Consider the following 16,826-nt stretch of genomic DNA (forward strand, 5'->3'; position numbering starts at 1 on the left):
AGGAAAAGCTGCCTGGCTACAGGGGTGTTGGAACAATTTGTATAGTGGGGATGCTGAGAGCTACTGAACCAAACTGTAGACCCTGTATATGATGGAAACCACTTCAAGCCCACGGGTGTGGCAGCACCTCTAGTTCCAGCACCTATGCCTGGATAATCTGGTTTTTACTTGCTTTGTAAGTAATGGCTAGTATTTCTAATTTACCAGATTTTTTTTCAGATTTCCACTGCTCACTTTTTACAGTGTTAGCTAGATGTGTAGTCAGATAGGAAACTTAAGTGATCTGAGGATACTTTGAAAACTAAGCAATATTTCTGTTGAATTTGTTCAAACTGTACTATTTCTTGCAGCAAAGGATGTACTGGTAAAGCTAATGAATATAAGTTGAATTTTAAATTTTTTTGTACTAAAAAATTAACTGTTATACAAATTGTATAATATCTTATTACTCGGATTTGTAGCTGGCACCCAGCAAAACGTTCTGCTAAGTATTTATTTAATATTTGACAATTGCAAAACATGGATTTGTTTACCTCCTTGGGGTATTTTTATCACAAGTTGCTTCTTACCTCAAGTGTTTTTGGTCCTCCATTTACCAGTAAACAAAGCACAGGGATTTCAATGCTACCTGTTCCTGTGAAATAGATGAAAAAACATTTACATTCCTAACATTCATAAAGATGATGTTGTGTTGCTGCCATCTTCTGGAAAGTATTGTGCCATCATATTGTCCATGGGCTGAAACAAGAGCAATGGACCCTGAGAACACAGGTAATAGGATGGTTGACAGCAAAGGCTGTGAAAAGCACTATAGTCCAGTGGTTAGCGTGTTAGTCACGGGCTTGGGACAAGGGTTCAATTCCTTGCTGTGCCACAGACTTCCTGTGTGACCTTGGACAATCAGTTAATGTCTTTGTGCACCTGTCTGTAAAACAGGAATAATAGCCCTGCTCACCTCACAGGCGTATTGTGAGGATAAATAAATGAATGACTGTGAGGTGTTAATGACTCTGAGGTGGCACTCATACTACTGTGATGAGTGCCACCTAAGTACTTAGGATGGATGGCGAGGCCCTGGGAGAACCAGTATTTGGAATGCTAGGTTGAATACAATTAGAACATACACAGCAAATAGATTCTAACTATTGTCCACTTGTCCTGACTTAAAAAGCTGTCAGTGTCCTAGATGCTAGAAAAACAAGATGGTGGTGGCTGTTCCTCTGTTTCCAATAGGATCATGAATGCTTCATATGGAATTAGGGTGATCCTCTTTAACTTTCTGATCCATAGCCTCTGAGCAGATGTTGGGCCCCCAATCCTGAAGAGAGCTCTCTGTAGCCAGACTCCTCACTGCATCTATGCACACGCTTACCATTACAGATACATAAAGCTGTTTTTTGGTTTTAATTTTTAAAAAATGTACTTCAAACTTTCAACTAAAACTTTTTATAGTGGGAAGTTTTGATGAGTGGTATTGTTGTTAAAAAACGCTGAATTTTTGAGAAATTTTTTTTCATTGAAAAATTAAAATTTTGACCATCTCTCCCGATGTGGAGCCATCGGATAAGTCATGTGCATCAAGTTAATCATGTCAATATATGATTGCCGGATCTGGGACTAAACTATGCAGGAAAGTGTGAAGACAGAATGCAGGAAAAGGGAGGATAAATGGAAAAGTGATATGAATGAGAGGACTATGTAGTTCTGTTAAGGATAGATGACCCAGATCTGAGCCAGAATTAACCATACATTTCTTTCTTAATGTTCTGTTAGGTTGCTTCACATCCGCCTACAGCATGATGCAACTTTACATGATGCAATAACTTTGACCATTTAAAAGTCTGCAGACATGAATCTTTAACCATTTTAACAGCAGCATGCAAAAAAGCTGAAGTACAGTCATCCTTCACAGTTCCCCAACAGCTGCTGCATTTATTTCTAGAGATAGCACAACTGTAGTTCATACTGTAAAATCTACTAAGTGCATTTCAAATGGGCCTGCAAGTATGTCTAAAAAAAGTGGCTCCCACCAAAAAAAACCCAAAAACCAACAACCCTGTAGAGTCAAGTGATGAATGCACCAATAAATAGCAAGGGGAAGAGGAGCATTTGGGTCAAGCGATTTTTAAACATTTTTTATTTATTTATCTTTTTTTTATTATTAGGTTGCCTGAAGTAATGTATAGATCACCAATTCCCACTCCATGAGATATCCCAGAATAACCGGTGCAGGTGGTGACAGAACTAACATAGAACTCAGCTGGAGCGTGAAGATGACATGTAGTGGGGTCAGTTGTGACTTTGTCTTGTACTGTGTGACATGTTTTTGCTATTTGTCTTTTAAAATAAAATTCTAGTCTGCAAAGTGACTCTTGCTTAGTTTACAAGTAAAAAGAGGTTATTTCTAAATGCCAGCCCTGCAAAGTCAGCCTGAGATTTGAGTCAAACTGGGTTCTTTTCTATGTGAATGTCATCACCTTAACAAACATTCTTTAGGCTCATTCGCATTCCCTGTTAGGTTTCAGAGTAGCAGCTGTGTTAGTCTGTATCCGCAAAAAGAAAAGGAGTACTTGTGGCACCTTAGAGACTAACAAATTTGTTTGAGCATAAGCTTTTGTGGGCTACAGCCCACTTCGTCGGATGCAATTTGGAGTTTAGTTAACAATTCTGATGAGTGAGAAGAGAGATTATCTAGCTCACTTTCTGCTAGCTACGTTAGCTCTGCAGATATAGAAGCAAGAAGTGAAAACACTTTCAACTATGGATGGAATTCCCCCTGTGCGGATGATTGGTACGGGGCCTTATGTAACACTTAAGTCCCATTTTAAACAGGGCTTAAGTAGTTTTAAGTGGTGCATAGACCTTGCACTGTCTTTAGAGGGTTGAATTTCTCCCTCAAGTAAATGGACATGACTGAGCATTTCAGTGAGCCCCTCGTTTCATGATGGATGTCATGTCTCCTGGAGTGAGAGCCAGCAACCCATGAATTTGAGGGAGAACTAAAACATTAGTACAGTATGCTGAATGCCCCTCTCTTATAGCTGTTATTTGGGGGCACCTACTCTACATTTATTTTCAGTTCTTTAAAGCTCCTTGCATGTCAGCTTTGAGCATTTCAGGATAGCCTTATGCTTAAGGAGCTAGACTGGGATGTGGGAGTTCAGTTCCCAGCTCTGTGTGTCACCTTGAGTAAGTCACTTAATCCCATTTTGGCCTCAATTTCCCAACAATTAAAAGTGGATAATAATACTTCCTTTATGTCTTGTCTGTTTAGACAGTCCCTGCCCCTAGGAGTTTACCATCTCTTACTATATGTCTGTATGTATAGTGCTTGGCACAATGGGCCCTGAATTCAGCTGGAGGTTCTAGGTATTACTAGAGTATGAATATTGTGAAAACTTGATTGACTAAAAGGTGTAGCCAGTTGTTTGACTACACTTGTGGTTTGTTCCTAAAAAAGTTCAAGAGACCAAATAACCGAACTTAAGCAAATGTATTGTCTAAAGTCAAAGCAGTACAAAATGAAGAGGAGACATAAGTACCCTCCATCCAAGAACCAGCATGGTCACCTTACGCAGAAGGTGTGCATCAAAGATATGCATTTCAGCTAGTATCTATAGTATGTTTTTACGAATTACAAAATTCTTTGCACATCACTAAAATCCAACCCACCAGTTTTTAACAGTTACTTTTGTTCTGTACTTTTCTTATCTCTGTTTTGGATACTACATTCCAAACCAGTTTCCCATGAAGATACCTATAGTAGGACATAGATTGAATGTATTTTGATTCTGACAGATTTTGTATTTGCTAATACCAAAGCTGACTTAGCTTTACAAAGAGTTATGGGATACTTAGCATGAATGAACAAACATGAGCATAATATCATTCAAATATAAAACTTTGCTAATATTTAATGCATATTGATATGGTGTGCAATTTGTATAACATATACATATTGGCTAACAACTTGATTAATTTCTTTTGCATCTACCTACCTCCATACCCAGTGCGCTGTTCTGAAATGTGTTTCTCCAAGGTGAGCCATAGTTTAGTAGTTCCATCTGGTTCATCTGGATTTATCTGATCCACCAAAATAAAATGGGAGTGATTGTTGTCAAGGGAGTACAGTGGCCCTTGGCTGTTATTATCTGACTTGTAGCATACAAGATTTTCATTCTAGAAAAGAGAGAGGTTAATCTTTATAAAATAGATTTTCTATTTTTGTCTGATTTTGTCTGGTTTTGCACTATGTCAGAGAAGAAAATAAATATTCAGACACTTCCAATAAAGTCTCTTTTATAAGTTGGGAGAAAGACAATGGCATCTTTGTCAAAGATGCTAGATTGGGCACCGGTAGAAAAATGAAGTCTTCTGAGTCTCCCTTTTGGATTCTGCAAAATATATTGACACCAGACATCTTGTTTGTGATGGGGGCATCAGTTCAGAACTCCTGGAAATATGTTTTTCTGGTCTTAGAAAAATGACAAGGGCTACAAACCCTGATGTCTGGGGAATAGAGCCTGAAGGGTTCCGAGGACCAAAGTCTCTGCTCATGTAAATGGGGGTATTTCCATTGACTTCCATTGCATTAGGTCTGTCTTTACACCAGGAGTTAATTTAGTGCACTATATGTACATACTAATTCAAACTATGCAGCATTACTTTGTTGGCAAGACTATGCATGGTCTAATTGATCAGTTCTGAACCTAGGAGTTGCACTCTCTGAGGAGTGGGTCACAAAAAGTGTGTGTGTTTGGCGAGGGTGTAACCCTTCCTCTTTCTCCCTCTTCCATGACCAGATGGGTGGGATGTCCTGAAACTTTTTTTTTGTTTGTTAGTTTTTTTTGTTGCAACATGGAGTCACTGCCCAGAAAAGGTTGAGAACCACTTTCTAGGCACAAAGGCTTTATATACACGTATATAATTTGCCCCATTCCGGCAATAAATCCCTTCCTCCTGGTGTTCATCTGTTTATTATTTGGGTGTATTGTCAGTGGCAGCTCAAACTAGGATTGCCCACCTCTCTTGTCTTTTCTCATCATGATCCTTTCATTTAGCTCACATTGCAATAGGATGGTTTTCATAAATAAACAAACACACGCCTCACTTTCCCCTTCCTCCCCACTGACACTTAACACTGGGCTCTAGCAAGATACAGCCAATTCGTCTGCTCAATTGTTTTGCTTGTGTGTTGCTTTTTTTTTCCCTTCCCTCCTGCTGTCTTTTTGTTTTGTATGTTTAGACTGTAAGATCCTCTGGGTAGGGATGTCATGTTATGTGTCTGGACAGTTCTGTGCACAGCACTGGTACCATATAAATAATTTAATGACTGGGGCCTGAGGGTGAGGAGCACATTTCAGTAGCCAAGGGCCAAATCCTAGGCCCAGGGGCCCTCTGCAACACCAAGCTCTCTAATGACACAGTTTGGCCAGAGGTAACAAGGAACTGTCGAGGTGTAATCCTGAAGGGCCCAGATCCTTGTTCTCTGGGGCCAAGAATGAGGCACTGAGCACATCTGTGACACTAACTGATAAATAAAAACATGAAGAATTAGCCCCAGGATCAAGGATCTGCAACTGGCTCTCTTGTGCTGTCTTCTGTGTATACACAGAAACATAACTGTGCAGATCTAGATTGTTGCTAATTATCATAAACACATCTACCGTGTTATTGTTACACTCAAACTATAATAGATACGACAGTAGTATGGTCAGAACAACAGAACTGGAACCCTGATTAAATTCTGGACTCTGCTTTTGGGTCACTTATGATCTTGGGCAAGTAACTTGGGCCAACGTTTTCAAAAGAGGTCACTGACTTTATAGGCTCAAATTGGGACCATTTGGACCTAATTGTGGAAGAGCTTTGCACCCAGAGCTCCCACTGACTGCTGATAAAACAAGAGTTGCTCAGTACTTCTGAAATTCAGATCCAAAGTATGTTAAGCGGGGCACCAAAAATCACAGGCATTCAAATTCAACGGCCACTTAATGACAACTTCAGCTTTAAACCTGCCTGGCTCAGGTTCCCTATCATATAGAATTGTTTGCTTAACAAACTTCACAAGGGGAAATTTTTTTTTGAGATCTTCAGATAAAAGGTGACAAGCAAAAAGTATTAGTGGTATCCTATTAATATATAAAAAAAGTTCTTCCTCCAAGCTCTTCTTAAGTCAACACTTTTCTCCTGGACTCTGTACTAATGAAATGTGTAATACCAACACCTGTCGTATATTTGAAGCATTGCTTGTTAAGCAGGGGGAGATATCTATAGATTGCCTGCACATGGTGCAAAATCATTATGATCCTAATATAATTTCAGATCTTTCCTGTTCATTCTCATTTTGCTCCTTGGGTTTGTCATCTAGGGCAGCTCAATTGTTTTGCTGCCTACCATTAGTAATTATTTTTGGAGAGGCAGTTCATATTTAAATGACCCCATACTATAAGTGTTATGAGAAAAATACCTTCACATTGTCCAGAATCTCTCTGTGCTGAATTTTTCCCAGTGAAGTTATTCCTATTGCAATCACTCTTACTCTGGCTGAAGTACTAGCCAGCATGTGATCTTGGACTGCTTGCCCCATATGCCTCGTTATTCCAACATGTAGAGCGCTGGTAAAGATCCAGGCACCTGAAATTAATTCAGTAAGAACATTATGGAGTTAGTTGCTTTACCGTTTTTGGTATATAAGTACCTCTAACTATGTGTCTGTCCAGGCTTGCTCTAGATATTCTTGGGGCCTCTGAGAAGTCAGATCTTTGAGGCCTCTAGCGGATATCGATAATTTGTGTCATTACATATAGAATCACAGTCTGTACTAAACAGGACACTTTTGTTAAAGAAAGCAATGAAAACGATAGGCACAAACAAACATGTTCCAGCTTTGTCATCTTGGTTTAGCAGGGACCATACTCCCATCTGGGATTCTCAACGGAGTACAGAGAATCATCTAGTGGCGGAATGATATTACTGGAAGTAAAGATATGATAGTCTGCATATCTGAGGCAGTACTAGTTCTTGGGGCAAGGGGTGGAGGGTGGGAACTGGGGAGGTGGCATCTTGCAGTTGGGATGAAGAACTAAATTGGGAGGACAGATCATGGGATGTTGGAAATGGCTGGTTGATGAGTTGCTGGGTTAGGGGTTTTCCATTTAGCTCTATGGGAAAGTATCTGACACTCTCTTCGCCTTGCTCTCTGGTGTACTGGAGAGCGGACGCCGCAAAAGAGCTGGGCTCTGTTCATTCTTCATGTGACTAGGGCAAGCCACGGTGATTACCAGATCTGGATGCTGTAGAGATAAACAAACCACTTGAGGTCCCCCTCACTAAATGATTTAGCATATTCCCCAAACTGTGTCAGTAGACAAAAAGGAAAGTAAAATAAAAATAAGCCAGAGTCCTTAGCAATGTCCACTTGTAGGTACTGAGATGACTTGCAGCATAGGAAGTGTACACTAAGCATAAATAGCAGCTGCAATGATCTCAGTAACTATTTCTGTTTATGATACTTTTGGTACTGATATGATATGGTACTTTTGATACTACCTTAGTACTTGGCATTTTTTAGTAATGAAAAGCAAAACGGCACTGTGACTTTTTTTTTCTCCCTGAACCAGCAAAGCACTATGAACCAAGTACATACTATATTGAGCACTAAAGTATGCTTTAAGCACTTTATAAACTTCAAAATGCAGTTATGCTCATAGGGGCCAAGAAAAAATGGCCTCTTAACTGAAAGATGTGTATTCAGAGTCCTATTTGCCAATTATAATGTCAATGTTTCAAATACTTTTCATTCCTGTTAGCCCTGCAGTGAACACCAAGTAAAGTGAGCCAGATTCTCTTCTGGTTTCTGCATCACTTAACAAAATTGTCAACTCAGTTCCAATAAAAAATTCTTTGAATAGTGAGGATGTGATACCCACAATAGGTCAGTTTGACTTTCAGATTCCAGGTTGAGTTTGATGGGCAGCCAGTTGAGAGAGAGAGAGAGAGAGAGACACACACACACACACACTTTTAATCATAAGGTGAAGAGATTCAGGTGGTATTTTTCAGAAGTGCTCTCTTGTCTCAACTCTGTTCCCACTGCAGCCAAGACTGACTTCAATGGAAGTATAGTTAGGCCAATGCTGAGTGCTTTTGAAAATCCTACCACTACTAGGGAGCTGGAGAGAGAAAATTGATCTGGATCCCACTGTGCCACTTTTTTCCCCATAACTGCACTTCAAATGTTTATCAGTTGCAAGAACCACTGTCTGAAGTAATTTGGATGAAGCAGTAAATAACTGAGATAGTTATACTGCAGTAACTTGTATCATTAATAAATATCTTAATACAGGTGTAGGCCACCATCCAGCAAAGCCCTTAAGCATGTGTTTAATTGTTATGCATATGAGCTGTTCACTGAAATTAATGATGAAAGATTGGCAAATGCTGGATGGGGAATCTTTAGGGCGGAGGTAGAAGAAATTAAGTTCCCAATTTTAGAAGTTGAACCAACCAGTGCTTTCTGCGGCCTTTACAAGTCCTTTTCTTAAGGTGTCCCGTAACCAAGGTTTCATTTGGAAGTTTTCTTCTTCTCCAACTAAAGAGACTACCAAGTTGGGAGCAGGTAGGTTCCATTTGTTGATCATAATATCAAATATAACTCCAGGATGGATGGCACATGAAACTTTAACAAACTGTAATAAACAAAAGGGCACTGAGTAACAAGATAGGGGTTATACTGTACTGCTATCTTTACAAACTAATTGGTAAAATGATACCTCTTAAAATTACAAATAGCAAATACAGAGCGTAAGTTGCAGTGTGGTACACTGCATTTCTTTCTTCTTGTCCTTCAAGCCACCTTAAAGTGATTTCCAATGCATTGGAAGCATCAGAACATGAAGAGATGCAGACTTGTTCTTCATCAACATCATTTTTATGTGATTTCCCTCTCTCTCCCCTCTGTCCTCCCATTAGTGGAAATGGTTCATATACCTGATCTTAGCAAGATTGGTGTTAAGCAAATTACAGTTTTACTGTAGAGGATGGGTCAGAGATGTTATGTATATAATTGGAACAGACAGGAAAAATCCTTCACCATAACCGTGAAATACTTTACTGATAGACCTTAATATTAAAAAAAGAAGGAGTTTGTCTCCAAGAAGAGCGAGACTTGGCATGTCAGGTAAAGGGGTGTAGGATGTAAAACCTTTTGTGGACAGGAAGCCTGTGCTGGGGTGTACAAACCCCACACTGGCATTGACAAAGTTTAAGGGGAGCTCGACAACCCAATTAGCCCAATCTGTGTCACCTGCAGGGGAGACAGGTCATTAAGGACTAGACTCAGCTGGGGAGAACCAGACTGGAGGTTTCCTGTAAACTTGGGCAAGAGAGAGGTGACCCCAGAGAGAGGTAGTTGTGAGTTTGTGCTCTCTGGGAAAGGAACCACAGAGGGGTCTGTAGGAAGGAGTTTGTACCCTGGGACTCTCCTTGAAGGGAGAAGGCAGTTGGGGAGAAAGAGACTTCAGAAGCAGGCCTGAGAGATTCCAGGAGAGAGGCCCTGAGGGTCAGCAGCTCGAGAGGAGCCAGGCATCCAGGGAGAAAGCCCTGTGAGGTGGTGCTCTGTAAAAGAGGAAGGAAGAACTCTGCAGACACTCGGAGAGGGGGAAAGAGACTGCAGAGAATTGTGTCTGGGGAGGGCAGAAGACATTTTGTTCCCTTGAGTTTAGACACCCTGTGTCACAAAGTAACAGTAACATTGGCCCTTTAAGGGTACGTCTACACAGCGATTAAATACCCGTGGCTGGCCTGGGTCACCTGAGTCAGGCTCGGGCAGCAGGGCCATAAAACTGCAGTATAAATGTTCAGGATCAGACTGGTGCCCGAGCTCTAGGACCCTGTGAGAGGAGAGGGCCCCAGAACCCAGGTTCCAGCCTGAGCCTGAATGTCTACACAGCGATTTTATTTATTTTATTTTATTTTTAGCCCTGCAGCCCAATTATTGTGAGTTCAACCCTGCTGACCCAGGCCAGCTGCAGCCAGGCCACGGGTCTTTTATTCCAGTGTAGACGTACCTTTAGAAGGAAGAGGTTAATGTGCCTGTGGCTGGTCAATTTAGGCTTGAGAGGGCACTTTGTATTGGACCACCTGTCCTTACCTTGTGATGGTCTGTTGGCATACTATTGCATGCTGGGAATAGAACCAAGGATGGGGAAACAAATCAAACCACAGTGGCTGGTCTGGTAATGCTGTGGAGGCTGCTATAACTGAGAACAGCTCCTATGGCTGCCTAAATAACACCAGAGACTGTTTGTTTTGGTCCTGCAACAGCCTACAGTCTGAAAGGCAGAGTTTCCTTCCCATCCAGTTGTGCACGATGCTTGTTTATGTAGCTAAGTGATCTTATTACGGTCACCCCCCCCCTTCTTCTGGTTTGTTGCATTTATTTGTGTCTTATTTTAAATTAGATTGTAAGCTCTTTGGGGCATGAACCATGACTTCATACGGGCTTGTACAGCACATAGCACTGATGTAGGGTGACCAGCTAGAAAGTGTGAAAAATCGGGATGGGGGCGGGGTAATAGGTCTCTATATAAGAAAAAGCCCTGAATATCGGGACTGTACCTACAAAATTGGGACATCTGGTCACCCTACACTGATGCCCTGTTCCTGTTTTTGACCTTTGCACACTACTGTAATGCAAACCAAATAATTTGACAATAGGAATAGAAGTCAAGAGCCTGAAGTTCCTTAATTGGAAAAGTATCATACCTTCCCACGTTTCTTTCTGGAAGCCATGAAGTCAATTTCTCCTGTACAGTATGGCAATTTCCTTCTGAATGCTTCTTCTTTGACATTACTGCAAAGTTTGGCTTCTGTGTCTTCCATTGGAGCAGTGGTATGATAATTAGTATAGATAGATTCTCTGAAATAATGGAGCACTTAAAGATGAGAGTTCAAAAATATTCATGTTAGATTGGGAAAGTCACAAAATTTACCAAAGTTAATAAATAACAATTAATCTTCATTCAAAGTGTTCATATGTATTCCCCTATTTTACCCTTTAGCACAGGAGTAATCAGTTATTTTTTTGTTGAGGTCGAAATTTCTTGGTCAAGGTCCAGACCAGAGAAAATAATTAAAAAAATTAATAACAATAATTATAAGAAATAAATAAAAAGATTTTGGGGTCTGTTCAAAAGCATCTGGCCGTCTGGATTTGGCCCGCTGTCCGCCTATTGACTACCCCGGCTTTAGCATTTTGTCTTAATGTTAATACGTTACAGTAGTAGCATAACATCATATTACAGCTAAGACTGGAGTCCGATTTGCTAACTAGTGTGAGGGCTGCCTCATATTATGCATACATACAGCAGAGTTTAGGATCGAATTAGATGAGACAAAGGAAGTACTATTATACTCATCTTGCAGATAGGGAACCAAAGCACAAAGATTTGAAGTGAGTTGCCCAAGGTCACATGGGAAATCTATGGCAGAGCCAGGAATTGAACCAAGGTCTCACAAGCTGAAAAGAGGGGGCTTGGCATGAAACAACAGCTGTGGTGGTGGCAGCAACTAGCAATGTTTGTGTTGCAACTTCTTGGTGTTATCACCTCATTGTGCTACTCTGATGCTACACTGTTGTGTAGCAACCCAAAATAACAGAGTTGATGCTTTTGTACTGGCCTGAAGCTATTTGGGGGGAGGTTCAGCCCTGCTGTTCATGGGAATGACTCACTGATTGCATGTGTCTCATTTGCAGTGTGTGAGACTTGAATGGTCTATAGTTGTTGGGCACAACATAAAAGTCCCACGCTCCCATCCATACGTGGATGTAGATATGCATCTGCAGAAGAGGGAAAGCACACCAAGACAGCATGCTCCCAACGCTGCAGAAACTCACCTATAACCAAAATCCATGAGACGTCCCTAAATGCATTAACCCGTGTGAATCTAATGGAACCATGCTATGTAGTGGAGTTTAAACCAACAATGCAATCAGTGCAATTTGTTTGTCATGTGTCTGCTACTCTCCCACAGACTGGCTAAAGATGATTAATAATCTATCATGCTAGGGTTGAAAAAAGCAAAACCATCCTAAACCTGTGTGGAAATTGTGTCTAACTGTATCCCTCAAATACCTAGGCACGTCTCAACCTGTCCTCCCTTTTTGTATTGTCATCCCCTTGGAAGTTTCTGTTTGTGAATGAGCATTTTCCTCACAACTACTGCTTATTCCAATGAAACACTTGCCAGCCCATCTGTGAGTGACTTCAAGAAACAAGCAGTCAAACTATCAGTTATTAAAAGTGAATATGCCCAAATCTTGTGCATATATCCATGACAAAAACAAACAACTCCCCCAGTGCTTTTAACAAGACTTTGCCAGAGTCCACAAGCCCCAAAAACTGACTGAAAAATCCAGGTCTTCTTTTTTATATGGAATGTGGATTATTTTTTTTTACTAAACAAATGTTTCCACATTCTTCATCCTTTTAAAAAATGAGGTCTTAGCCAGCAAATCAGCACTCATGAGTATCTCTAGAATAACAGGCTAGAGTGGTTAGAGAGTAAAAATCCTGTAAATGAACAGATTCTGTTTCAAGGATCGAAACACAAACAATAGTGAGTCTCCTAAAATTATATTTCAGAGATCCACTGGAGGAAGATAGCGGGTGACATGCCTTACCACATCATATGTAAGCATGCTGTCCTCCTCTTCAAGTCCCCTGCACACCCTGCATGATATCTATTTCTCTGCTCTCTCCTTTTACATTCCCTCTTTCTATTCTCTCCACCTTTAGTAACTGTCCTTTCTGCAGGCTGCTCCCACTCTTGACTTCTAAACAGCTTTGTAACCCTTCCTTCATACAGATTGCCATGCTTCTACCTTCTCTGTGAAGCCCTTCATCCCACACAGTGAAGTGTTTGCTGATACATAACTCATTTTTAAAAAAGCATGGGACCTACAAGCTATATGCTCTTCTTCATTCTTCAATCCTGCTGCTCTTGGTCACTTTCCAAATTTTCTCAATCATCTATATGTTATCTGTTTAGATGATGAGATTTTTGAAGAATGGGCCTTGTCTTCATGCCCTTCTGTCAAGCTCCTAGCACTCTGTTGGCTCTAGACAAATAATAAATAATCACAGTAACTGATTGCCAGACAAATAGTGGTAAAATTCAGGCTATATAATGAATTAACAGGAGAGAGTTGTGGATGGGGGAGGAATATGAAAACTATGTCTGGCCACATGCATATGGACTTTCCTCAAGTGTGGAGGTGTCTGGTTCTGAGGGTTTTGGTTCAGGTCCATCGCTACTTGTGAAGTTATAAAATCTCCATTGTAGACAAATTATATTTACCTTAAATAATGGGATTTCAGATTCACTCCCTTTCTTAGATCATCACCATATTACCAAAAAACTCCCATTTTATTTAAGTCCATTTTGTTATTGGAGATTCTGCTCTCTCTTCTAACTTTGAGGACAATATTCTGGAAAAGAATACATTTGGTTTAGAATACTCTAATTTGCTTTTGGCAATTATCCTTTTACAATGGAATTTATTCACTGAACAAAAGATTCTGATGAGAATACAGGTTTGAACTAATAATGTGAATTTAAGGCCCCATTCACTATGGCCCTAGACAGTTATTGACACCTGGGCAAAGTACTACCAAATCAGAAAGGGTAATGTGTGACATTCATTTTGCATTGGTGCAAAATTGCATGGGTAGATTGAGCCTAATAAATTTTATATAAACAAGGAAGCAAAACCTGATTATGAGAAATTTTATTGTTAAAAGCTCATCTACAACCCTTTACCCATGGACAAAGTCTTACTAGTGTCCATAGTAGATGCAGGCTAGGAAGTAAGGCAGGATATAGCCCCAAGGCTAGATGGAAATCTGTTAATCAAAAGTATCTGCTATATTTTATGGCATTGTAGTAAGACTCCTGCTTGGACTCATCTTCAAAGTTTGAATCTGAATTCAAACTTAATCAAAGTTTGGGGATATTTCAATCTGGAGGGTTGGTTTGGGCCTTAGAGATGGGCCTACATCAAAAATTTCAGGTCTGGAACCAGATCTAAATGTATCCAAACTCTGGGCATGTTCTATCCAGGATTTTTTTTCAGGACAAAGATGCTCAGAGGGTGAGAGGTATACTTTCTGGGTATCCACTGATTAACCCTATTAACAACCTCTGGTTATTTACAGAAGTTTCTGTCTGGCACTTGGATAGTTATTTTTACAGGTACAATGTCTAAACTGACACTAATTCTGTGACCCTACATCTGACCTGCTCTTCTGGACACTAGATAGGCAACAGTGGGGCAATAATAAAGGACATTCATATAGTGATCAAGACATGGGGGCTTCAATCACTGGCCTGTTTTTTGATAATTCTGGAGCCAATGTTAGTAATAACCAGTACAGCTGCCCAGCAGATACGGTTGTGATCCAGGAAGGCATGCTTGCATTATACAAAGCAGGAAAGGTGGTTCTGACAGCAGAGTGGCAAAACATCCACCCTGAAATTGGGCACAATTCAGGATGGCATCCATGCAAGTATCTCCTACAGTCATATATAGAGTGGGCAATCAGATTAGATGAGACATTGAGCTATTCTGGTATAGAATGTCTTAGCTTCCTGTGCATCTTGTCCAGGTGATATTGCAGATAATTCCAACAGATGGCACCGCATTTCTTAGTAAGAATTGACTCTAGTTCCAGTGTTTACTTATTCCCCTTGTATCTATTCTCTAATCACCCAGGAATAAATAGTCAGTTGGACTCTTAATATGGTTGCACTTAAATGCTGATTCTGTTGCGTGTCTGGCATAGCACTGTGACAAGCAGTAACTGATGAAACTAGTAAATGTTGCTTTTGTATTTAATGCTTTTTGGAGGGGACATTCATAGATTCTAAGGCCAGAAAGGAGCATTATGATCATCTAGTCCTATATAACAGAGGCCATAGAACTTCAACATTGTAAGGGGCACTCTGTGCATTCAGCAAAAACATGAAAACAAACTCCATGAAAATAGCATGACTCATTTGCCATAAAGATCATATCCAAACGATTTGCAGATTTTGCCTTCAAATGCAAATGTCAAACCCTGGTTTTGTGCCACTGCTGTTTTGCATTTGTTGTTCCAGGCAGCTATGGAATGGAATCCATGTGATTCACAGTACAATGCAAACATCCTAGCATCCAGATCACCTGCACTTGTTTCCATTTTCAAAATGGAGATTGCCTTTACACTGAAATATCTACCAGAAGCTACAGGTTTTCTTCACCTTCCCTAAAGTTTTCTAAATGAGTACAGATTATCTTTATTTTAACATTTCCATAGTCATGGTCAGCCATCACTGTGCTGAGCTAGAACATAACATTGTTCTTTTAAGTGCCTGCTTTTTATTTGAAACTATGTACTGCAATGGGACTCTAGCAGGTATTGAACATAGAGCAGCAAATGAGTTGCATTTTTGCCTAGGTATTTAATATGCCAGGCAGCAATGAAGAGGAGAAACAAAAATTAATTCTGTTATTTCCTCCTGGATTGGTCAATGTTTGTTCTTTACAAAACAAACCTCGCATTGACAATGTATTGATTAATGATCTATTACAACTAATTGTAATTTTATTGGGCTCCTCTTATTCTTGGATCTTCTTGAAATGCTTCCCTTTGAAGTCAGTGGAAAGACTCTCATTGGTTTCAATAGGCATTGGATCCAGCCCTAAAACTGCACTGGATTCCAGGTGCACCATATTACCGCTTTTGGGCCAGATCTTCACATGGTATAAGTCAGCATATTCCATAGAAGTTAGCTGAGCTTTGTTGATTTACATCAGCTGAGGACGAGGTCCATTGTTTGATTGTAAGGATCCTGGAAAAGTATTAATCAGAAAAGGTAGACAGTGGCAAACGGGAGATTAGCCCATGTACTGATGGGGCAAATTAAAAACATGTCCTTCCAAGAAGGAGAAAGGAATTTGCCATAAACAGAACTGATTGAAAAACCTGGGGGGAAATATTTTGCTTTTTTCCCCCTCCTAAAATTTCAATGAAAATTTCATTGTAAAATCAAATTTTCAGAAAATTTCAATGAGCTCTAATTCTGAGTTTTTCTACTCTCTGTGAGGCCAACAGATGCCCAAATCTAAACAAAAATAACTGATTTTAAAAGGTGAGCAGTAGGGGGAAAAAGTGAAATGAGACTTTCCCACCAACCTGTGTGTGTGTGTGTGTAATTTAAAAACCAATCAACCCCAAAGCCCAAACACACTGTATTTGACAGCCTTACTTTAGGTATGGATCAAGTCTAGGTAAATAAATCTTTTTATAACTTTACTATCTATATAAAATATAGGTGGTATTAATATTAGTGGATCAAATCCTGACCTGGATACTCCCATTGCCTTTAGTTTCCAATGTCCATGGAAAGAATGTGACTAATTATACTGTAACCGAAACACAATAACCCAGAAAACTATTTCAAACTAGCCTAGCAAGTTAATACAATTTAAAAAAAAACCCGACAATTGTCAGTGCCACCTACACATAAATCAACATCATTTATACCTAGTGATGGCCTAAGTGTGAATGATTCACTGTGTGATCCAGTCTCATGAGTCACTATCTCTGTGAAAAGTTTGAGTGGAGTAGTTTTTTAAAGGCATGCTGTCAGGACTGGACCATTATAAGATGGGGGCCTGTAATATCATGGCCTAATACTATAGCACAATTTGTTACCACCCAGACTGCCAGTCCTGAACCATGATTTACCTGTGTTGGGGGCTTCCACGTTGTGACTGGTCC

At 40.1% G+C, this 16,826-nt stretch overlaps 1 protein-coding gene across 1 annotated transcript in view; it reads right to left on the reverse strand.

Moving 5' to 3' along the window:
* The window catches only part of TRPM5 (transient receptor potential cation channel subfamily M member 5), a 70,822-nt gene that overhangs the window by 44,222 nt on the left and 9,774 nt on the right, over window positions 1-16,826 (reverse strand). The window contains 6 exon segments of the mRNA XM_043516574.1: window positions 570-634; window positions 3,999-4,179; window positions 6,470-6,636; window positions 8,510-8,690; window positions 10,768-10,921; window positions 13,363-13,493. Coding sequence (XP_043372509.1) covers window positions 570-634; window positions 3,999-4,179; window positions 6,470-6,636; window positions 8,510-8,690; window positions 10,768-10,884 — 711 coding nt within the window. The 5' untranslated portion in view covers window positions 10,885-10,921; window positions 13,363-13,493.

Source organism: Dermochelys coriacea, chromosome 6 (genome assembly GCF_009764565.3).
Source record: "Dermochelys coriacea isolate rDerCor1 chromosome 6, rDerCor1.pri.v4, whole genome shotgun sequence".
Taxonomy (NCBI): Eukaryota; Metazoa; Chordata; order Testudines; family Dermochelyidae; genus Dermochelys; species Dermochelys coriacea.